We start from the raw sequence: 24,514 nt of genomic DNA, 5'->3' as shown, positions 1-24,514 counted from the left end.
ATTTTGATGTTTCTTTTTGCCTATCTTCGTTTATCATTTGTAATAAGTTACACATTTTGCTCTGCTTTCTTTTCTGTATGTTTGTGTGTGTGTGTGTGTGCGTGTGTTAGTGTGTGGGTGTGTGTGTGAGTATGTATGTGTGTATTGAGTCAAATGTGTTATTGGCGTGGCATATATAAAACTATTTAGTCAGTTTCCTTATCAAATGTCAAATGTTTTATTTTATATATAATTCTTCCTCCCCTTCTTCTGATTTGTTTTTGTTGTATATAAATTGTATATTTCATTGCTATGAATCGGATTTCAAAACACCCTTTCACCCAAACCCAACCCAAAATCCACTTGACTTCCTTTTTAGCTTTCTTTTAGTTCCTTTTTTTGTCACTTGTTGGTTCTCCTTTTTGTCTTATATATTTCGCATTTGATTCTTTCTTCTCTTTTTATTGGTTTTTTTTAATCTTTTTTGACCTTTTACTTTTTCCTACTATGTACTTAAATATTGTATATAAAAATATTGCAACGAAATAGATAAAATCTGTTGGTTTTTCTCTGTTTCTTCAATTGTTTTCATTTTTTTTTTTTTTTTTTTTTTTTTTTTGGATTTTCATATTTTTTGTTTGTTTGTTTCCGTCTTATACGTTTGTTTGGACACTAGAGTTTCAGCAAATTATTTAATAATTTTTAAGCGACAATTTTGTATTTTATGCGGTTTTTTGTATGTTTTATTTGCTTATTTAGGGAAGCGTCTGTGTATATTGAAAAACATGTTTTAAAATTAAAGCAAAACACAAAAAAAGGTTGAAAATAGCTCTCTCTGGGTAATACAACCATAAAATATTTATTCGTTAAATCCTAAGCGATCTCATATGATCTGATACAATCTGTTTTCCCCAGTCACCAAACGATTGATTGCAATTTGTTGATATCCAATTCTGATCCTGTTCTGATTAGATTTGTTTCCTCGTCGTCTCTGATTCACTTCTGATTTAATCTCTGTTTCTATTTCTGTTCCCACTCAACACTTCTGCTGGTTGATCCCAACTCTCTAACTATGTTTCCATTCTAATCTCAGTTGATCTGACTTTTTTTGTTGTGTACCCCACTATCCCCCCCACATTCTAAATCTGATCTGATCTTGAAAAAATTGAGCAAAAATTTATGAAATAAATAATATTTCCTCCGCTTTCTCCTTCTACTAATCAAGTTAACCCTTTTTTATTTATTTATTTTTTTTTTTTTTTGTTATTTATTTTTGTTGTAGTCAGTATTGTAAAAATGAATGTTAAGACAAAAAAAAAATGTTTAAAAACACACAAAAACATATAACAAAAAAAAATTTACTAAACTATCCGTATGTGTATATAAAATAATAATAATAATAAACAAATGAATAAAATGTTCTACACAAACAAGCCACACATAATTATTGATAAGCCGTTTAAAAAAGTTTTAGTTTTTTTTCAGTCTATTGTTTAAGAGGCATGCAACACACATGCCCGCGCCGCAACACCATTGCACACCACATACCTCGTTATTGAGGGTGTAAGAACGAAAGGAAAGGAAGGGGAGGGCAAGAAGAATGGAAAATGTATATATATGATGTATATATCTATATGTGTCTAGATATAGTTAGTCTGGTTGTACCATATGCACGCACAGGAGAGTCTATATATGTATAGTACCGACATACCATAAACACACACCTACACACAATATATATATATATATGTATACACACACACACACACACACACACACACAGGTATCGTATGTGTATTTTGTGATGGCTAAAATATCTGGTTTTTTTTGTTTCCTTTTCATGGCTCATCGTCTCTCTGTGTGAAACAGCTGATAGAATGGCTCAAAAACTTTGGAGCTTATATTTTCATATTTATTGGAATTGCAGAGAAATACCTTTTATTCTTTACTTTTTGCATTTCAGCATGGATCATTAAACCCAATCAGAACCAAATCAAAAGGCTAACTCTACACAGACATACCCACAACCAACACACACAGAAGAAGAGATATTGTCATCGTTGGTCGTCGTCGTTCTACAACAAGTCGATAAACGACAAGCAAAATAGTCAAATGAACGAAATAGGGATATACTTTCTTTTGCACAAATACAGACACTTTCCCCCTCCTCTATATGCTCTATAACTATGTATTTACATGATGGCGACTCTACACCAAAGAAAGACAAAGGAACAAAAAAAAAAAAAGGAAAAAACCTTTACCAAAATCCGAGAGTCAACAAAGATGTGTTAAGAATAAAAAGAAGAAGAGTCATGCAAAAAAGGAGAAAAAAAAATAAAATAGAAATAAATTAGAATTAGAACTTGGCGACATCGTCATATCGTACGCTCTTTCTCTTCCTCTCTATATATGTATTTAAAAAGTTTTCATTTGATAATCATTAATAATAATAAAATAATTATTACACACACATATATATTTATATATATATATAGATAGATAAAAAAAAGGATCTCTTCTTCTCTTTCTCTGTCTCGCTCGCGCTCTTTCTCTCTTTCAACAAAAAAAAATTAAGTCTAAAACTTGTATATAAAGTGTTTTGGGTTTGTTTTTCTTTTCATTTTTCTTTTACTCCTTAAAAAAACCTATCAATTTTTCTTTCTTGATTTCCTCATCATTTCATTTTTTTTTTCTGTTTTTTTAACATAATTTCAACATTTTTTTTTTTTTTTTTCTTTTAGAACATGTAGTTTGTTTGTTGTTGTTGGTGTGTTTTGTATTATAAATTTTTGTTTTGTTTTTTTTTTTTTGTTGGTTTTTCTGTTTGCTTTTACTAGAATAGTGTGTAATATTTAATATTTATAATAATATAGTTTCTTTTTTTGCCTTTTTACATGGGTTTTTTTGTTTCTGTTTCTGTTGCTGTTGTTTGCCCTTGATTTCCTTTTATGCTGGTGTTCTTTAATGGCCCCCAGTAGATGGGGGAGGAAGGATGGGATACAAGGTGTATGTTTTGTAGAGTACAAAGTAGTAACAGATTTACATATACATATATAGATATATATATGTAAATCAGTATCAGTAGCGGTCGTCATCATCATCGGTATTGGAGTTGGAATCATCGCCGTCATCATCATCATCTTCGTCATCGTCGTCATCATCATTGGAATCAGAGCTATCGGAGCTATCGTCTGAGTCGCTGCCTTGATGCGGTTGTTGTTGGTGTTGTTGCGGTTGTTGTTGTTGTTGTAGTTGTTGTTGTTGTTGTTGCTGAGGGATCAACATTTGCTGCTGCTGCTGCTGTGATGGCGGCTGCTGTTCTATCGTTTCCACTGCATGATGTAAATGTTGTTGCTGCCTCCTTTGCTCTTCTAAAAGTCTTGCCTGCTGCTCGGCGGCTGCTGCTGCTGCAGCAGCAGCTACAGCCTGTTGTTGTTGTTGCTGCTGCTGCTGACCGGCTGCACTTATCAGCTTCTTATCATAATCACTTACCAACTGTTTTATGTGCGCCAATTTGGCATGCAAGTAATCAAATCTCTGTTTATCCTCAATTATAGTCCGATCACTATGAATCCTCTCATATTCGGATACTATTTGCTGCTCAATATTATCATAATGATCACCACCATAACCAGTGTCGCGACGACGAGCGCTCTCCAAACGCTCTGATAGATCCTGGAAACGCTTGCAAACATCCTCGACACGAGTCAATAGCTTGCAATACTCAACGTAATCGCTTTCAAATTCAGTCTTGTAGCGCCGGCGCACTTCCAGCGTTCGTATAGGAGAATATTGGCTAAAGTCATAGCGTGGCATTGAGCTCGAATTGGGATCAGTTGGAGCCGCATGTGTGGAATAGGCATGGGCGGCAGCGGCCAATTGTTGTGTGGGCGATGGATGTTTCGATGCAGTTGGTGGAGGATTTTTAGCAGGAGGAGCAGGTGGATGCGATATTGTTGATGATGGCTGATGATGTTGGTGAGACGACGACAAAGACTTAGAAGAAGGATGATGAGACGACGTCGACGACGATGACAAAGGCGGTTGAGGATGTTGTTGCTGCTGTTGCTGAGGAGGAGTCGGCATAGACGAACGTTGTGGCAGCATATTAGGTGGCGGCACTTGCTGATAGTTGTTGTTGTTGTTACTATTGCTGCTGCTGCTACTGCTACGTTGACGCTGATGATGGCCATTACTACTACTACTGCTACTATTAGTACCACTAGACGCCGTCGTCGTACGTTTCTTACTGTTGGATGCCGCATGCGGACTATTGTTATATGAATTGTTGTACTCATTCTGTTGCGAGGCTGGTGGTGGACGTTGTTTGGCACTCGTTCCACCTCCTCCTGACGACGCAGAAACAAAACTTGCAGTTAGTTTTGGTGGCGTTGCTGATGAAGATTTACGAGCTGTTCCTGTTGTCATTGTTGTGGTATTGGAACTTGTGCTGGAATTGCTGCCGGTTGAGCTGCGTTTATCCTTAGATCCACCACCACCACCACCGCTGCCTAGTGAAGAGCTGCTACTGCTCCTTTGCTGCCTTCTTTGCTGCTGTTGTTGTTGTTGATGATGCTGTTGCTGCGGTTGGTGGTGTTGTTGTTGTTGTTGCTGCTGCTGCTGTTGTTGTTGTTGCTGCTGCTGCTGTTGCTGATGCTGATTAATGAACTCATCCATATTGTCCAACACGCTATAACTTAAATCATTCGTACTATGATCATCCAAGGGTCCCTGTGTACGCTGTGGAGGTGTATTGCGATTGCGATTTGACAAGGAGGAGGCATAGTTTGAATTAATGGCAGATGATGAAGATGAGGAGCCTGTGGAAGAGGAAGATGGCGGTGTATCCTTTTTGTAATGACTGATGCGTTGCTTTTTCGGCTGTACTGTGCTAAACGTGCTCTCATCGTACTCCAAGCTGGTGCGTTTCAAACTGGATGACGATCCTCCTCCACTCACACCTCCGCCATTTCCATTATTAGCCGATAAACCACTACCGCCACCGGCATGTGCCGGCGGCGGACTGCCCGTATGCGTTGACGTTGGACTTTGACCCGATGTAGAACTACCAGCATCCGAACTCATCGGTGGCGTTAAATTTTGTGGTTTACGTCGTTTTAGCTGCTGTAATTCCTGTTCACTAAAATACGGCCAATTCTCATCCACATCATTCCACATTTGGCGCCGCAAATTGTAGGTATTATGCGACATAGTGCTTATATCTGTAAGTATGCCGGTGATTAGATTCCTTTCACGATCCCTAATACCCTCGTTCTTCAAGCGGGCAAATAGTTCGGGCTTTTTAAAGGTCTTCAAGGCCAGTAAATGGATTAAACGTTCGCGTATATTACGACGGGAGACATCAGATTTGTTTTGGGTCTGTGACGAAGATTTGGAGCTGCTGTTATTGCTGTTGTTATTGCGCGACGAAGACAGCGACGATGATGATGGCATTTTGTTGGAACGACCATTATTAAAATTGGAAGTGGAGGTGCTATTGCTGCTGATTGCGGAGGAGGAGTTATGGTGGTGATTGTTATTGGCATTTTGATTGGGCGAGTTGCCACTCATGTTATAACCCTGCGTTACGCTATTGGCAAATGTGTATGCCAAGGTGGAGGCGGCTGAATTAGATCGACTACCCCCACCCAGAGCCGACGACGACGACGAGGATGACATTAGTCCTCCCATTCCATTGACTATTGTGCCGCTGGCACCCAAAGTGCTAGGATTGGGTGAACGTGACGATCCTGCTGCTGCTGGTATTGATGCTGCTGATGATGAACCTACTCCTAGGCCATTAAATGGCGATGAAACTAGCTTACGACTATTCTGGCTATTAAAACTATTGCTGCTGTTGTTCCCACTGTGGTTGTTGTTGTTGTTGTTACTGCTGTGATGATGATGATGAAATGAATTCGCTGTCGTCGTCGTCGTCGTTAATGATGTTGTCGTTGATGATGGCTTCTTCACCTTACGCCCAATATCCGACTGATTTGGCTTAATCTCCCTAATGCATTTACTCTTCTCCGTCTCCTCGGCAATGGCCATTTTTGTCCTTGTCGTATCGTAGACATCGTCATTAGCATGTATTCGCATACGCAATGTAATCCCGCCAAGTACATCCAATCCCTGTTGCTGCTGTTGTATGCACTCCAATGCTCCCTCCATGTCATTAATGGAGAACTTAAATGATGATGTATTAGGATGATTATTATTATTAGGATTGCTGCTGCTAGAGCTGCTGCTGCTGCTACTACTACTACTACTACTGGGAAATTGTATAACCCCAGAGTTGCCCAAAAATTGAATTTTGGGCCCCTGGCCAGGCGCAAGGCGTTTGGCCAAATCATCTCTATGATATTCCTCCAAGGCTTGTATGGCTGAATCGGTTAGCTTAACAATGATATATTCCTTGGTATCATGGTGTTGACTCTGGGACATACCATAATTGCCAGACGAGAGAGCAGTGGGTAGGCATTTTGTTGACGCAATCGAATTGGTCATAACGTCCCAACCGGACCGCGTACCAACTAACCAAAATTACCAGCCCGCAAAACGGTTCCAAATCAAATTGGGAAACGAGGAGCTGATCTTCTATATACAGGCAAAATTGGATGATGAATCAACGGTGGATGGATAACGACGAGATTTTGTTGTTGATGATGTGGAGAAGCAATGAAGGGGGTCCGTGCGTCCTCCTTGTTTCTGGTTCCTTCCGGTTGGTTCCTGATGTTTCTTCAAAGGGTTTGTAGTTGTTGTTGGTAAGGGGGGGAAAGCTCGCGCCCTTGGAAGTTGCAGTTGTTGTTGTAGTTTCTGTTAAATTATTGTTGTTTTTTAGTATGTTGTAATCGTAAACAAATTTTACGTTGTTGCTAAGACGTGACGCACACACATCAGCACACATACACACACCGATATGCACTTGGAGATGCTAAAGAGAGTACTGCAATTATAGAGGGGATCTATGCAAATGGACTCTCTCTATCTCTCTTACTGTCTCTCTTGCTCGCTTTTTTGAAATGCAACTCTTTTTTTCGCTTTTCTTGTTTGAGAATTTCACTTCCGTAAGGCAACGGCAACAACTTTCAAAAAAAATTCAATCAGTGGCTCTTGTTCTCTCTCTCTCTCTCTCTCTCTCTCTCTTTTCAATTTATGTCTCACAGTCAGTCAGTTTGTCTCTCTCTCCGCAAATAACATACAATTTCTTTTGTTAAATAATCTGGTATTTTAATTGGGTTAAGGTAGGCATGTACGATCGATGCTGCTGCTGCTGCCACTGCTGGCTGCCGTTGTTGAAAGTGCGGCCGCCGCAACTCCTGTGCCAGGTGCCACTACTACTCACACACGCAAATACAGTTTTAGTATATATGTAGATATGTATATACAAACATATATGCAAGAGTCGCTCTTGCTACTGCTCTCAGGTCAAGCAAGCAAAAAAAAAACACGAAAAAAATTTATAAAAAAAATATTAAAATCAAAGACAACAGCAATCAAAAATCACACACGTCCGTGACTGCTCTCTCACTCGCTCTCTCTCTGTTGATCTCGTTCGTTCGCTCTTTTTTCCGTCCCTCTCGTTCTGTGTGTGTGTGTGAGTGTTTGTCAGTGTCGATCGCCAGTGCCAGGCGTTGAAGCGAGACAACTAATGTATTTGATTGGCTGTGTGTTGATGGCTGCTTGATCTTTTTTTTTTGGTCTTTTCGCTTTTTTTTTTTGCTAAAAATCATCTGTATTTTTACTGCTTGCTTATTATATAGATTTTTTCTATATATGCATATAGAGATAGATTTGTCAGTATATATCTATACCTACGATTCCTCTTGGCACACGCACACACACACAAACATATTTAAAGTAGTTGCACGTTTAGTTTCTGTTACAAGTTTTTTGTTATGCCTTTTGGGTTTTTCACACTTTTACTTAAGTCATTTTTGTGGAATTGCCTTTCTTTTTATTGTGTTACTTTTGTTTGCTAGCTCGATCGGCCAATTGTCGTTGTTATTGCACTTTGATTTAATATTTGGTTTTGATTAATTCTTCATTTTAAAAGTTATTTTTCTTTCTTTTTTTGTATTTTTGCTTATGTGTGTGTGTGTCTCTGTCGTTGTCCCAAGGTATCTTAATCAACGTACAAAAGGTATCTGCTAAATGAAATCGAAACGAGTTGCTTTCAAGTGGTTGCTCTGCTCTGCCTCTGCTGCCGCTGCTGCTGCTGCCTGCCTCTGCCTTCTGTGCACTCGTTTATTACACTGCCGCTTACCGCGCCCGCCCCTTGACCAACATAGCGACGAGTGTCAGTGCCAGAGAGCTAGAGCAGATCAGCAACGACGACGACGACGACAAAAGACAGCAGCATTAGCAACAGCAGAATTTTAAGCGCTCTCTTCTCAACCACAAATATTTCTCTTTTGCTATGCGGAACGTCTCGCCGTTTCGTTGTTGTACGTGCCATGTATCACTTGCTTGCCTGCCGCCTAACTCTGCCTGCCTGCTTGCCTACTAGTTGTTGCAAGAGAAACAAACGAAAAAGAGAGCAGCCAAAGGCAGTGGAAAAAAATTGAAAACAAGTTTGCAATTTAATAATGTGCGCACTTGGCACTCTGCCGCCTCTCTCTTTTTCACACTCTCTCAGGCGCTCTCTTGCTGAGTTACACTCTTATCTGCATAACCATGTGCAAATGTATGTGTGTTTTATAAAAAAAAAAAAAAAAAAAAAGCTTGCACGTCTTAGCAAAATGAAAATTATCAACTTTAAGCTTACTTATTATGTGTTGTTTTAATTGTTGCTGTAGTTGTGTTGTTGCTGCTGGAAAAGAAATACAATCGCAGCTTAATAAAATGGAGAAGCTTACATATCACAGCAACACCACAAAAAGCCGAGAAACACTTACAATTTGTTGTTCTTGGTTTCTGATTATCGCTGCCTTTTTCCTTTCTTCTTTTCCTTTATTGTTTTGTTGTTGGAACAGCTGTTTTGCCACCTGTGAGTGCCCCCTCCACGTCACACGTACTGGTTGCTCTGCTTTGTGTATGTCTTTCTCTCTCTCACTCTCTCTCTATCTATCTCGCTCCCTGCCTCAAAACATCAGCCTTAAAATCAGCTGTTGCTGCTCACTCGCTCGCTTGCTCCAGTGTTGGTAAAGAGCTGCTCTCTGCACAAACACACAGGTTGGTTGGTTTATCGGTCAATCGATAGGCCGAATGTTTTCCTCTTCTTTTTTTTTTTTTTTGTTTTTGTTGATTGTGTTGCAGCTGTGTTGGTTGGTGTTGTTGATTCCTTGTCTACAAAGTTGTGACCAATTTTAGAGTAAAAATCACGTTTATGGCATATTTGAGACAATTTTTTCGTACTTATGTGCAGATGGTATTGTTGTTGCTGCTGCTGCTGGGACTGTAGTTTTTGCTGCCGTTGGATGGAGTATTTTCGTTGATTTTTCTGTTATTACTCTCTTAATATGTTTCACTCTGCACTTTAAAAGAAAAAGAAATCATTTAGCACTTTTATGTGGTACACTTTTGTTTTTTTTTTTTGTTGACGTATTTTTTCCACTGCCACCTCAGTTCCTCCTTATTTACATCATATCGCCGCGCCGTTGCACTTGTAATTTCATTTTTCCGTTACGCTCGCGCACGATCATACGTTTTTTTTCTTCTAGTAAGCGCTCAGCTGTTTTGTGTTTACGTTTCATTACGTAGGTTTTGCACGCTCTTTCATTTTACATCTGTCTCCCTCTCTACAGTCTACTCTCTTAATTGAAAGAGAGAGAACGCAGAGTAAGGCACACGACACGAAAACTCTGTGAACCGGACACCCGTCCGTTCAGTCATTTTTTTTTTTTTTTTTTTATTATTAAGGCTTGTTGTTGTTGTTGGTTTTGTTTGTTCACTTTTGACATTTTTGCATACGAAAATTTTCCGCTTTCAGGTAGATTTACCGTACCGTACGTAGATCTTTTACGCTGCCCGTGTCTGTAGTTGTATTGGTGTGTTCGCATTTTCGTTCGTTCGTGTTTCGTCGTGCTGGTTTTTGTCTTTACCGTTTTGTCTATGCCTGCCTGCCTGTGCCACCTCTGTCCCAGCCAGTCTGTGGCCTGACTTATCTCTGTTTCAGTTTCTATTTGTTTTTTGTGTGCTAGGAATTTGAGCTACACACATACATACACGTTTATACATGCATAGGAGAACCCATACACATGTCTCTAATAACTACTACATATTTCCATTTCATCTGTATTTTGACAGCGGGGGAAAAAACAGTCAAGGGCGCACACGCACACCTTATGAGATCCTCTATTCGCTTTAATGGGTTTTTTCTCCGGCTTCCCCCGTCCACAAGTCCCTCCTTTAAACAGAGCTTCCCCTTTTCCTGTTTGTATTATGTGTACCTGTGATGCTTCCTTTCCCTTTAATTATGAGGTTTTTCACCTTCCCGCCCCGACGAACCTATCGGAAGAGGCTGCCGTTTAAAAAATGTGTCATAAAAAACGAGACTAAAGGAGAACATTAAAGGTCTTGTCTCATCTTAAAAGATAAGAGCGAAATCGGTTTGCAAAGAAAAAAAACTGGGTGAATCGAGAATTTTGCAAATACTTCTTGTTCTATTTAAAATAAAATGGATTTGAATTAAGAATGTTATCACTCCCATCGACTTTATGTACTTTTCGGGGATATTGATATGATTTGATGTAAAAATTACAGACAACCCAAGGAATAGCATAAAGGGGTCGCACAGGGTTCCATAGGTAAAGCTTGGTAAAACAAGTCTTCCCAAAGGTATCGGAATTTGGGGAAGAAAATAATTACTTCTCAACCTAACGTTTCTATCCTTAAGTCTTTAAGTAGTAGAAGCATTTAAACTAATGTTCGACATTTTATCTTTTAAAACGATTTCAAATAGGATTTTAATTATCACCAAAACGCTAGAAGAGTTGATTCCGATGAAAACAAAATTTAAAAAAAAAACATCATAAAATAAAGCCACAAAAACTAAAACCAAAAAAAAAAACAGAAATTAACTTTTAGCCAAGGTAACAACTTCAAGTATGTCTCTCTTCTCTCTCTCTCTCTCTGTTTTGCCCCTGGTGCGTGCTTTAAAAATAACAAATTTGCAGCCAACTTTAAACAAATTAGCCGAATCAAAAAAAAAAAAAAAGAGAGTATCTCACAATGAGCAACAACCACAGCAATAATACAAACACACACATATACATATGTAGATACATATGCATGTATATAATTTCAAGTTTCGTTGTGCTGCGGCGGCGTCGGCGGCCATTTGTTAAAAAGCAACGATGAGATGATGATGACGACGACAACAACAGCAACGATGAGGGGGAAACCGCCGCTCAATAGCATTGAGAGCCCAGTTCGAGCAGGCGAAAAGGCCAATGCACTGCGCGTGACAGCAACGACAACAAGAAGACAGCGACAACAATGATGAGGGGGGAAGGAGTAAGCAGCAGCAAGGACCGACAGTAGGAGGTTTAAGGACCGCAACGATATATAGGGGCAGAAATTCACATACAACAACAGCTGGCCTGGTCTGGTCTGGCCGCAGGCAACAGGAGCAACTACCACCAAAAATTAAGGTATACATGTGCACTTAAGAACAAACACACACGCACACTCACACAAATACTTATGTTTCTAGATATTGCCATGGGAAGTGCTTTAGAATAGGATTTATTACATCAACTTGTGAGTGGTGGAAAGGCCACAACATTTTTGACAATCCACAAAAAGTACCTCATGTACATGAGATGATGATCAAAAGTAATTATGGTAATTGTTGTATCATTATTTATTTTCAAATCAATCTACTGTCAACTATTATCATTACAAATCATCATCATCATTTGTGTTGATGAGTGGTTCGCTCGCTAATTTACAACACAAAATAACAATCATTGCTGTTTATATGGTAGATCCAACTACTAACAAGTAGTGCAACGTGCAAAAAATCCGATTAGATAGACGCAAGGAAATCATCATAATCAAAACAATATCAGGTATTTACATACTTGACAAATACTTTTGTAAGTTTTGTAATCGGCTTTACACACACACACACACACATACACACAAAAGAGAGATACTTCTGTCAAAGCGCGTCTTGTTTATTAATTGCATGTGTTTTGTTTTTTGTTTTCTTGGGGGATCATTTTCTTTCGCCCTTTAGCATTCTATTCCGCCACTGTTTATGCATTTTGTAAGTACATACACGTACATACGTACATATGTATGTTTCCATGTGTATAGATAGGGATAGATGTATGCAAGAAGAGACAAACGTGCGAACAAACGTGTGCAAAGGAATGCAACTGCAACAACAACAATACCATCAAAACACATACGTTTTAAGTACAACAATCTGAAATAAAATATATGACACACACACACACATACACAGAACACTCCCATTTCCATTCTCATATTCTTTAGAGCTGCCCCCCGTTTTTCTCTCTATCTCTCCCTTTTTGAGTCTTCGTAGCAGCAACAGCAGCAGCTGACAGCTGTGTAGACAATTTTCTTTGTGCTTTGCTTTACTTTGCCTCTTCTAGTCTTCTTCCCTTAGTCTATCTATCTATCCCTCTTTTCGTTCTCTCTCTCTCTCTTGATTCAAAACCACCATCTATCCATCCATCCAACCATCCACCAACCATTGATAACAACAATGTCAAATGAGGAAATGAGACAATAAGTTGGCAAATCTTTACACAACGCACGCGGCAGAAAGCAAACACAAAAAACCCAGTGTTGCCACCTACATCAAAACAGATCGATCTTCCATCATACACACACACAGAAACAGGCTCACAAACACAGCCACACGAATTAGTTATTGTAGTAGTGGTATATTTTCATCGGCTTCGCCCTGGGGCTATCAATCGAAAACAAAAAGTAAATTTATCGAAATACGCTTATCATACGCTAACCAACCAACTACCAACTAACTAACTGGGTTTATAGTACGTGCAAAAAGCACTTGAAAAAATATACATAAATACGTACAATCTCTGTGTATTGTTCTATGTATGTACATATATTACATACATACACATGTATGTATCTATGGACAATGTATCTACATATGTAAACACCCACGCACAGACAGAGAGACAGACAACAGGGGCGACAGATGTTCAATATAATACACATTTCTCCTCTTTTTTCTCTCTATCTTTCATTCTGTTTTTCTGGTTTTGTTGATAACTCAGAAAATGTAGTGTAAATGTAGCGCGATAAAATATTTTAAAATGTGCCGTGCCTCTACCTCTGCCTATGTGCGTCTTTGTCTAGCCGAAAATTTTAGTTAAAATATCTCTTGAATTCTTTAGAATAAATATTTTGTGTTTGTTTGGGGAGGAGGACAGCGTCGCCGATGCATACCACAGAGAGTCTCTAATCTGTTAGGCTAAGCAACGGATCAAATGTTATCGTAAGACGGCAACTCAAAAAAAAAAAAATCCTGGGTTCTTCTAACATTTCAAGAACCTCTTTTAGTGGCATAATTGGCATTTAGATACGCCACTTAGTAAACTTTTACTAGAATATTAATTCTAAATAATTCTTCCTCTTGGTTATTGGCATTTGTCACTGTCCTTTCCGTTTCCCCCTTCCCCACATTGTCATCTAATTGAAGTGACATCTAACACTCTTGGTTGAAATATTTCTAGATTAATATAGAAAATATTTGATTGATATTAAATACACCTTTGTACTCTGGATGCAACTTTTCTGCTTCTCCTCTCCCTCTCACTCTCACTCTCTCTCTCTCTCTCTCTCTCTCTCTGTGACTGCGTCTCAATGTCTCTCGGTATTCCTCTCACTCTCTATCGACTATTTATTATATAAGTGTGAAGTGAATAATCAATTGTCACAGAGTAGCGATAATAGCTAAACGAACAGCAAACGGCAATAACGACGACGACGACAATTTCTCGCCCGGCTTTGGCTTTGCCTTGCTGGGTAATTGCCCACACGGGAATCCCAAAATCAAATGCCTCTTTGGACATTGTACATAAAGGCCAAGCGCAAGCAGCATTTGGTTTGTTCAGTGTGTTTTTTCATTAATATTGTATATACTTTATAGATACATACATAGAAATATATATATTTTTTTGTTTGTGCATTTTCCCCAACAAACAAACAACATGCATACATACAATACATACATATGTATATTTGTAAAATGAAAATTATTTGTTGTTTGCTAATTATAGACTCGCGCTGTTTAAGCGTGAGCGGAACGCGAGAATTCGATATGTGCGACGGGATGAGTCAGTGAAGAAGGAGAAGGAGTGTGGGAAGAAGGTGGAAGGGAGTGGGGGACACCCCCTCGACACAAATGTGAGAAATACTTTTTTTAAATAATAAAATTCACAAAAAGAAATAAGGTGTTAAATGATGTCGCCGCCCGGTTGTTGTCGTCGCACTTGTTTTTGTTTTGTTTTGCTTTTTGTTGTTTTGGGGTCATATATTGCACTTTTGCTTATAATTTTATAATCGATAATAAAATCCTCTCTCCGGATCTCTTACTGTGTTCATTATGGATTAGGGATGGCAACAATTAAGGAAAAAGATCAGCCAAGCAAAACTTGGTTTTCAACATGAAAAGGAAATAATTAATAACCATGTAACATATTATTCGTCCTTCTTTTCCTGCTGGAAAATGTCATACATTTAGTCATTTGGTGGAAATGCATCTCATTTATTAAAAAAAAAAAACCAAAAAGTAGCGCAAGTACATTGAACTTCTTGGTACAGAAGCTGGAGATACATTTCGGATGTAGATATATGTACATCAACATATCATATAAGAATGAAAGGAAAAAAGAACAAATCAACGAACGACGACAAAACATGGCCAATTCCCCCAACAACCGTTCAATGACCGATTTAACAAAAAACAAAAAAACACACACACACAACACCGCACTTAAGCTTTGCCTGTCATTCCCACCTCCTCAACATGGCTGGCTGACTGACTACCCTCCACTAAACACCCATGGGTAATTGCATAATTTGTATACCCTGGACTCAAAAAGCCAAAAGTTCAGGTTACTAAACTATAAGAGAAAGACTTGAGAGAAAACAAGAGTTTTGGCTTACAGGGCATTTCTATGTCGGCAATGAAACGGTGAAATTTATTTCATATTTTTGAAATAAATTAAAAACAGAAAGCAAAGTAAAGAAGAAAAAGGTTTAACGGAAATGCGTGACAAAAAAAGAAAAAAGGGAAAAAAGTAGGAAAAACATTGACCGTGAATTGGCATAAAACTAATTCCAATTTCATCAAAAACAAGATTAGATTAGAAAACGACTGTGTGTTCGTGTGTATGAGTGAGTTATTTACTTCACGAACGTTATCTGTTAATTGAAAAACAACTACAGAAATTGACGAAAAAAAAAAAAAAAAAAATTACCGCATCAAATCAATGGATAAAGCAAAAAAAAAAGCCACAAGAAGGGGGTCTTGGGTCTCCCTTCCCCTTCACTCAGGCAAAATCAACATGTCTTCTCCTTTAAATGGACGACGACGACGACGACCTACGCTACTTTTTTTCCAACTCCAAAAACACAGACCTAAATTATTCAAATTTCTGGTTTCTAGTCTAGAAAAAATAATCGTACAATAAAAACCTATTTAAATTTTTTTTATCGCTAAACCACAAACCAGATAGCCGCCGTTGTTGCCCTGTTTTAGGGGATTTTTTACTTGAATATACCCTGTATGCAGAATGTTTTGGGCGGATTTTCTTATCTGAAAATAAATATTGGCATATTGATATTGAATAACTTTTAAAACTATAAACCAATGACACTATCCCAAATCTAAAGAAATATATATTGTTTAAGGTCTAGAATGTTTAGGAATATTGTGCAAGATCGGCCATAATTGCCATGAAAAAAGTTAAGCTTACATTCGTCGTGCAAGGTATCTCTAAGTCGATTCTTGTTTGTTATTCTCTGATTTGTGAGGGTCAGTGCAACTGGTTTTGTTTTTCACATACATATGTACATACATATATAAAATTTAATGCCCAAGGGGATGATAATTTTTTAAAAAATCTAACACTGGGATTTCTCTTTTAATTTTGGAATACTCCTTTGGGAAATTAAATATTAATACGTTGCAAAATGAACTTGTTGTCCAAGTGTTTGTGGTAATTAGAATATTTCGACTTTTAGTACAAGTTTATGTTCTTCCAAATATGAAAATATAGTCTTCACTCTCTCTCTCTCTCTCTCTTTCTATCTCCATATTAAAACGACACGCGACTTCTTGATCTGACGTATTATTCCATTAGTTTGTTAAATGATCTTTCTATTGTGTGTTCAAGACATTGAGTAGTTTTTTTTTTACTTTCAGGGGGGTAAACATGTTTTCGATATTCGTTCATTGTTTGTGTCGGTATGAAAACTAGTTTAAATGAAAATAAAGCTTTTTTTGTTTTCGTCATCAAAAAAACTTTAAAATAACTTTCAAATAAAGATGAACTTTTTATATTTTTCTTCTTTTTATTTATCGGGTATGTTCGTTTCGTTTCGTTTCATAATGCGCGATCAAGTGAGCCTCTTCAACACGAAAAAAATACATAAATTTTGTATTTAGTATATGTATATGCATGCTAATCTAAAATAAACCCAAAAACCAAACAGCACTGCAAAACCCGATTCATTGGTGGGGCTAGAGCAGAGGTTCAGCTAGAAGGAGGCATCCAAAAAGACTTTAAACTTAGTAGAGTACGCGGCGTCAGCGTCGGCGTTGGCGATCGCTTGAAGCTTTTTAAGAGTATATATGTACATACGTAAATACAAATGTACATGTATATAAAACTTGTCTTCCCAGATTCAGTTTGGATTTCTTCTTAGTGGCAAAGCCAGCAAACAGCGCAAAGCGTTAACGTTAACGTTGGCAATTTGGAACTGGACTAAAAACAGAAAAACAAAAAAAAAAAAAACGACTTGAAAGAAACCAAAGCAAACGGAAAACAACAACAACAACTTGACTGGTATTTCCCCTTATTTCATTAAACTCCAGCCAACCTTCTCCCCCCTGACGACGACTCTTGACGGCATGTCTTTCATTATAAAAAATGAATATACATTTTTGTATATACATTTAACCCCCTTTATCTCTCTCTCTCTCCCACTACGTCGATCTCTTTTTTGGCGCTCATCGCTTTATTAAATGGCTATATCTTTGAAAATGACTGAAGGTCAGTCAAATTGAGCGTACAATCAACTTTTTTTTTTAATACTTTTATTTATAATTTTTTGTTTGTTACTGTTATTATTTTTATGGTGGTGCACAAAATAAATAACAAATAAAGGTTTAAATTTCAATATGTGCGAAACGCAATCCGCTCCAATCCCAGTTGCATTCCTTCTGTAAATTTCAGAAATTGCTAACTCTAATTGAACTTCCGTGAGGCTTCCCTTGAATCGCTCACACGTACACACACACACGCAAGCACACATGTATAGATCTTTCTAGTTTAGTGGGGGATTTTGGCGTGTGTTTTTTGCAGCGTTGTTTCTTTTCTTTTCTTTTTTTTTTTGTTTAATGTTCCATTCTCTACTATTGTTTGTTTAAGCTTGTTGTTGGCGGCCCTCACCTTGTCTTGTCTTGTCTTGTATCCGTATCTATACTATCCAATATGTGTGCGCGTGAGTAGTATTTCCGGTGCTTTCTGTGTACTATTAGAAGCCGTTTTTCGAGTCTATTATTGTTCAAATTATACTTTGGAACAATACACATTTCTCGACAATTTAGGTCAACTAGGTCGGAATGACTGACTGAGTGACTGACTGACTGAATGTTTGACTATTTATTGCTGTATCACTCACTGACTGCTACTTTGGTTCTTAGTATTTTGCCATTTCGTATGAATCGGTTTCTTGTTCATTCTGTTTGGTATTATTATTAGCATATTTCCTATTCATTTAATATCATGTTTAAATGAAACTGTTTGCCAACGCAGTTGGCTTAATGTGATGTAATAAGTTAATTGGATTTTTTTTTTCAAAATTTTTTCAGATGTCATTTGCCTACATATATTCCAATTCAAAGTTATCAGTGATATGTGTATGTATGCGTGTGTGTGTATTTCTCTCCAATCACTCAAAAAACAAATTAATAATTTTTGTTGTGTGTTAGTGTGAGTGAGTAAGTTACATATGTGTTTTTATACCATTTTTCGCTTTCAACAAAATAAATGATAAAAAAAATGTCTGTACTACGTTCAGATACATTATTTTCTTTCGACAACAACAAATCGGGGCTTCAACGAGTGCAGCACCACACACACACATACACAAGAGTAACAAAGCAGCGCTCAAGTAGCAGCAGCAGAAAAAACAACAACAACAAACCCCCAAAACCCAACCCACCCAATACAAGCCGCAGCGACAGAGGCAGAGGCAGCAACCTCGTTGCTGTAGTTATAGTTGTTGCTGTTGCTCAGTTGGGGTATGCAAGTGAAAAATAAAACAAAAATAAGATACGAACAAAAATTATATAAACATTATAGGCAAGCGTAAATGTATGTACATACACATATACATACATGTAAGTATGTCTGTGTATGTATATTTATATGACTAAACCAACCGCAAACAGCAGTAGCAACAACTACAACTACAATATGTAACAAGTCGGGTGGCAGCAGCAGCAACTACAACAACAATTTCAGTTATAGTTGTAGTTGTTTTTGTGTTGGTAACTTTTAATGTTGGTTTTATTTTCTGGTTTCTCGGCTACAGCAACGAAAAACTATGCCAAAGTTAACGACGGATTACAATAATCAAAATACATACATACACACATATACAGTTTGAGAGGTGAAGCTCTGGCTGACAACTTGCAACACTAATTTCTGAGTAATTAAACAACACTGACAGATAAGCCCGCCACAGAGCACCGACAATAATAACAACAACACCAACTACCACCAGGTTCGCTTTGAAGCAATTGCGATGACAAATGTCAAAAAGTCATCGATTTTCCGTTTTTTTTTTTTTTTTTTTTTTTTGGTTTGTCTTCTGTTTTTTGGCACAATACACAAACCTATTAAAAAAATTATTTCACCTTCCTTTTTGCCATAAACCTATTTTTGGTTGTTAACAATTGAACCAAAAAAGCGGAACAATTACAACAAAAAAAAAATTAAAAACTATTGGAACCAATTTAAGTAAAGGCTTGGAAAAAAAAAACTACAATGACGACAACAACACAGCAAGCCGCCGCCACAACCCATGCACAGTGGGTCATTATTTATAAGACTACGTTAAAACTTAATATATTACTAGAACGATTATTATTATTATTTCTTTAATGGAATTAAAATGACCAATTATACTTCCTACAATAATTTCAAATTTCTTAAACGATATTCAACTGAAATGGAAACATTTCAGTTGACTCTAAATTTGTTTATCTGACAACTAAAAATGAGGTCCATATAAAAATTCTAGTAAGTCGCTGTGCAAGGCACTTCACATATTACCATTTAAGTACTGTTTATTTCTTTGCTCTCTTTTAACTTGTTGTGTGCTTAAAAATTTCCGTTGCAAAAATATTTTGAATGACCTTCACTTTCACCTCACACTACATTAAATTTTTGTCTTGTCTTATATCAGAAAAAAAGGTGAAAATTGCAACAAAATATATACATAAATGCCATATCAATTTTCTGCTTGCCTGTGTGAACTTTGTCACAACGTGCGAGTGGGTAAGGGAGAAGTATCTATGGGTATATGTGTGTGTTTGTGGCGGCCTTCTCTATTTCTCTCTCTTTTGCTTGGCTCGTGGTCGACAATACACAATTACTGTAAATAGGTGAAATAAAACAACACACAAACAACAAGCAGTTGCACAAATATTTATAAAAAAAAGTCTCGGCACACACACAACAATGAAAAGGTATTACCGTAATCAATGTCATGCTGAGCAAGAGCGAGATATAAAGAGAGAGAACCAGAGGCAGAGAGAGCTTGCAAATTGACAAAAATATTGAGAAGAAACCAAGTTAATTATTTATTTGCTTTTTAAACTATTTAAAATGCCAACTTTATATACACACACAGACATATGTATGTATGTATATACATATACACACACAATGAAATCAGGCGGATACAAAAAACCAAAAACAACACCACTTGTTGTTGGCATAATTAAATGCAATATGTGCGAGTGTGATAGCATGCTTGACACAATATGAGCAACAGAAAAGCAGCAGCAAAAAAGCAAGGTAAGATCGTCACCAATACATAGACAGACCAGGCCCACATTCACACACAGAACTATATATGTATATATATATATATATATACACCGCACACTCAATATACTTTCACTTCTTGGATTCAATTTGATTTTTTTTTCTTGCTTTGCTGTTGTTGTTTTATATCAGATTTATGCAGATTGTGCGCGTGTGTTTGTGCGTGTTGAAGCCCTTGGTAACAACTAGAAAAATACACACAAAGAAAAAAAACTATGTTACCTTAATCAAATGCATTTAAATATTTAATCACAATATAATTCAACAAAAGATAAACGGCAAATAGATGTGTGTGTGTGTGTGTGTGTAAATGTTTCTGTAGCAACAATAAAAACACAACGTTTGGTCGTTTGACCTCAAACGTGATGATCGTGCTTTTTTTGTGTATGTGTTAGCGCAGAGATAGCAGCACCAGTAGAGCTAAATACAGTCAAAACCTCTTTAAATTGTTTTGCTCTCATCAACTTAAATTAATGATGTGAACTAGTTCGGAAGTAGCGCACAGAATTTAAGCAAACTATTAAAAATCGAATTAAAAAATATAACAGAAATAATCTCTGGAATATGCATACGACACAGACTAACTATAAAGTCAAATATTTATTCCACAAGTCGATTTCTAACGAGTAATTGGGGAGTGGAATCTAAATAATACAATTAGCATTCAGATACTTTCTTGTTTTTATTTACTTATTGCTTTTGCTTACATCTCAAGGTATATGTATGTATATCAATCTGATATGCACAACGTGCAACAGCAAATAAACTGACAACTCAAGAACTGACAGGCTCGCTCAGCTGGCCAAAGAATATAGAGTCTTTGACTTTGTAGGCCTTTCGCTCTTCACTCCTATTTATCTCCACCCCTTCTCAACCTTCTATCCATGCGTATAGCCTTCTGACGCGCAACAACAAAAACAATAAAAAAAAAAAAAGGAAGCCTGGTGGAACGAATATAAAGCTTTATATACGTCACAGTAACTCTTCCACTCCCTTTCTCTTATTCTCTCTCGCTCTTTCTTAAACTGCATACTGCTTGCCACTATTCCCCTCTCTCTTTTTCACCTATGTATAGTTGTTGATTTTGTACATTACTGCAATGACAATAAAGCTCACACTCCCACTCAATCAGGTGGCTCCCTCTCTCTCTCTCTTTAGCTATTTTGCACATACACAGATACACACACACATTTCCACATGTTGTTTGTGCAATTTTATGCAACTATGACTAAGACATCCCGCTGTCATTCCCCTTTCCCACCCACACATAACCTTATAAGCAATGAAAAATATATAAATTTCAGGTGCAAAAATAAACACTTTCTCATCCATAATATAAAAATAAAATAAAAAGAAACACCGGCACTTAATAAATGAGAATTAGTTCAAAAATGTACACACGCACGCACACACAGCAATAGAAAATTTTGGTAGGAGAAATCTTTTCGTCTCTTGGCGACAGCTGTTGGAATGTGGAAGTTGCGAAATGAGCAAAGGCAAAGAGTAGAGAAGAGTGTGTGTATGTGCTTGCTTGTGTCTCTGAAAGGGGGACAGTCATGTGCTGACGTCACAACAGCATCAATTTCATCAATACTTTTAACGATAGTATCGCGGTGCCTTCCTGCCGCCGTATCGATAGTTCGATCAATACTATAAAAACAGAAAACGAATAAACATTTCACAAACAATTCTAAAAATTAGAAAAACACTCCCACACACACAAAAATGTACACTTTCATTCTAATGCAACAGGGGGACAGACAACGACGCGGTCCCCGTAGAAGAGGCGTAATATGAAAAAAAATTTGGCAGAAACTACTTTGTTCAAAATGGGGTTGAATATAATTCTATTTTGTTTATCGGCTTTTGTTCTCGACTCTCTCTGGTCTGTTCCAGCAAATTCTCTTCCTTTCCTTTACTTTTGAATTCCTCTTTTTTCTTTCGTTTTTGTTTCCTTTGTATTTTTTGTGTGCTTACTTTTGTTAAAGTTGAGGGGCTGCAAAAAGTTGTTGATGTCGATGATGTCTGTGTGTAGTTGTTGTTGTAGTCGTCGCTGTTGTTGTTGAAAAATTATTTATAAATTTAATTGGAATCGCGTAAATTATGGTGGCGACGACGACGTCTGACGTTTTTCTTATTTTTTCCTCCTCTCTATCTCTCTTGCTCTCTCAATTTTATTTCTACTTTTTTGGTGGTTGGAGCGACCGACAGACAACTAAACGAGAGAGAACCCGAGAGCGAGCTGGAGGAGCGCGCGTGCATAACACGCACGTAAAGCTCACACATACATAAATACACATACACACACACATACAGCAACAAAAAAGCTTGTACGTGTAGATACGTATAAATATATATGTACGTACATATAATATAAATATATATATATATAACACACGGTAACGATCCGACGACGACGCGACAACACAAAGTGGAGAAATCAATCAAGAGTGCCCCCACTAACAGCAGTACGATGATATGTTGACGTCGGCGGGCGGGGATGGTAGTGGAAAAAATATTTCATACATATGTACAAAATTTGAATTTTTGAAACACAATTTCTTTCAATTCTTTTTTTTCGGTTTTTCGTTTTACATAGCTACATTATGTACATTATTTGTTGGCTTCTTTTCTTCTTACACAATATTTTCTTTTACTATGCTTCTATTCCTTTTTTTTTTGCTCAAAGTTTTCTTTGCACAGAAACACACACGCACACTCTTTCTTTCTCTATTTGAAATTTGATTTCACTCAATTATAATGCACATTTTCCCCTTTTTTGAGTTACACATCAAAAAACTTTGTTAGATTTATTTACTGTTGCTTAATTACTTGTAACAAAAATATGTAGCTTCTTGTTGGTTTTTCGAAGGCAAAAAAAAAAGAGTTCAGAAATCACGTCATGGCTGCCACGTCCAAGCAACACAATGAATTGTACAAAAAAAAAAAAAAAAGATTTCCAACCGTCTTCGAGTGTTGCGGCTGCGAGTGCGTTAAGAGAGCGAGTGAGAGAGAGTCACGGCAGGCAGAAAAGTCAAAGCTAGTCAGTGTGTACACACTGAGCGTCAGAAAAATGACGGAAAACAAGCCGCATACGGCAATTTAGTGTGTACGAGGGAGATGGCAATATACACATATAAGAATTTGGTATTTTTAGTGCAAAACAAGTAAATTTATCGATAAGCGATTGCAAATTTTGGCTAAATAACAAATAATTACTGGCATTTCAACTAGAAAATAGGTTTTCATTTATTAATTGTTATTCGCAATTGCACAAGAAAATTCACTTCATATTTTCCCATTCAAATGCTGCTAATAATGAAACATATATACTTTATGTAAAAACATATGTTTTTTGTCACTAATATACTAAGAAGCCGAACAGAAAAAGACGGCGTCACATGTAAAGATTTCACAAAATGCTGTAACAAGAATATACATAATTTATAAATAATTACAGGGAACTTAATTATTCTTTAAGTCTAATTAACACGTTCTTATTTGCTATGACACAATAGGGAAACAAACAAAAAAAACGATTCGCGGCAAAATTATTTGGCCGACAACAGCGGCACTCGCCGCTACCGCAGACGCCTCGCTTGAACATGACCACGGTTCTTCTTCTTGGTTTTGGTTCTCTTTCGGGCCAACATACAAAAAGGAGAAAAAAATTTCGGCCTTTTTTTTCCTTTGCCCCCCATTGAACAAATGTTTGGCACTTACCTTGGAAATTATCATCATTATCTTCTTCGGATGCCATTCTTGCAGTTAAATGCAAATTTTCAACGTTTTATTCACACGAAAAGCGCTTAATTTTCACAACAAATAATTAAGCACACACAGACACGACGAGAAAAAAAAATAGACAAATATGGCGCAGCGGAGAGCGATAAAATATGTAAAGAAAAAACTGAGAGAGACGCAGGGTTGCTTTTCGATACATATACAGGGTGTCGCATGGAAATTAAATAACAATAGTAAAAAATAAAAATTAACTACAACTATGGGACAGCCAACAATGATTTTTTTTTTTAAGAAATAACGATACCTAGGATATATTTTTAAACCATCCTTATTAACCAAATATTGCATAAATAAAAATATTCACCAAAACAAAACCTGTGGTTTTATTGTGGTTTGTACTTTAATGTTTTCAAATGAAAGTTAGAAAGTAATTCAATTTCTTGTCATCAATAAACATCAATAAACAAACAATCTATATAATTTATATATATGTATGT

The 24,514-nt window shown here is 37.1% G+C and overlaps 2 protein-coding genes across 5 annotated transcripts in view; both read right to left on the bottom strand.

Annotated features, from left to right (window-relative positions):
• The window catches only part of Mi-2 (chromodomain-helicase-DNA-binding protein Mi-2 homolog), a 30,935-nt gene extending 6,790 nt beyond the window's left edge, over nt 1-24,145 (bottom strand). The window contains exon 1 of the mRNA XM_068293166.1: nt 23,997-24,145. Coding sequence (XP_068149267.1) covers nt 23,997-24,033 — 37 coding nt within the window. The 5' untranslated portion in view covers nt 24,034-24,145. The remainder of the gene's footprint in view (nt 1-23,996) is intronic.
• Nucleotides 55-23,244, bottom strand: Su(Tpl) (Suppressor of Triplolethal). 4 transcript variants are annotated; one of them, XM_068293168.1, is made up of 5 exons: nt 23,106-23,244; nt 9,337-9,455; nt 8,877-9,267; nt 8,747-8,791; nt 55-6,795 (listed from the first exon to the last, which is right to left on the bottom strand). In XM_068293168.1, exon 5 carries the CDS (start codon nt 6,484-6,486, stop codon nt 3,058-3,060), a length of 3,429 nt encoding a protein of 1,142 aa, XP_068149269.1. In that variant the 5' UTR covers nt 6,487-6,795; nt 8,747-8,791; nt 8,877-9,267; nt 9,337-9,455; nt 23,106-23,244; the 3' UTR covers nt 55-3,057. The 4 variants fall into 4 exon arrangements, with proteins under 4 accessions (XP_068149269.1, XP_068149268.1, XP_068149271.1 ...); XM_068293167.1 differs by having other exon boundaries at nt 22,914-23,218; XM_068293170.1 differs by having other exon boundaries at nt 8,747-8,788; nt 22,914-23,218.
• Nucleotides 24,146-24,514: the final 369 nt, after the last annotated feature.

Source organism: Drosophila tropicalis, unplaced genomic scaffold, assembly GCF_018151085.1.
Source record: "Drosophila tropicalis isolate 14030-0801.00 unplaced genomic scaffold, ASM1815108v1 contig_694, whole genome shotgun sequence".
In the NCBI taxonomy this organism is placed as follows: domain Eukaryota; kingdom Metazoa; phylum Arthropoda; class Insecta; order Diptera; family Drosophilidae; genus Drosophila; species Drosophila tropicalis.
The sequence above is the reverse complement of the archived record's forward strand: the minus strand, read 5'-3'. Positions and strand labels throughout refer to the sequence as shown.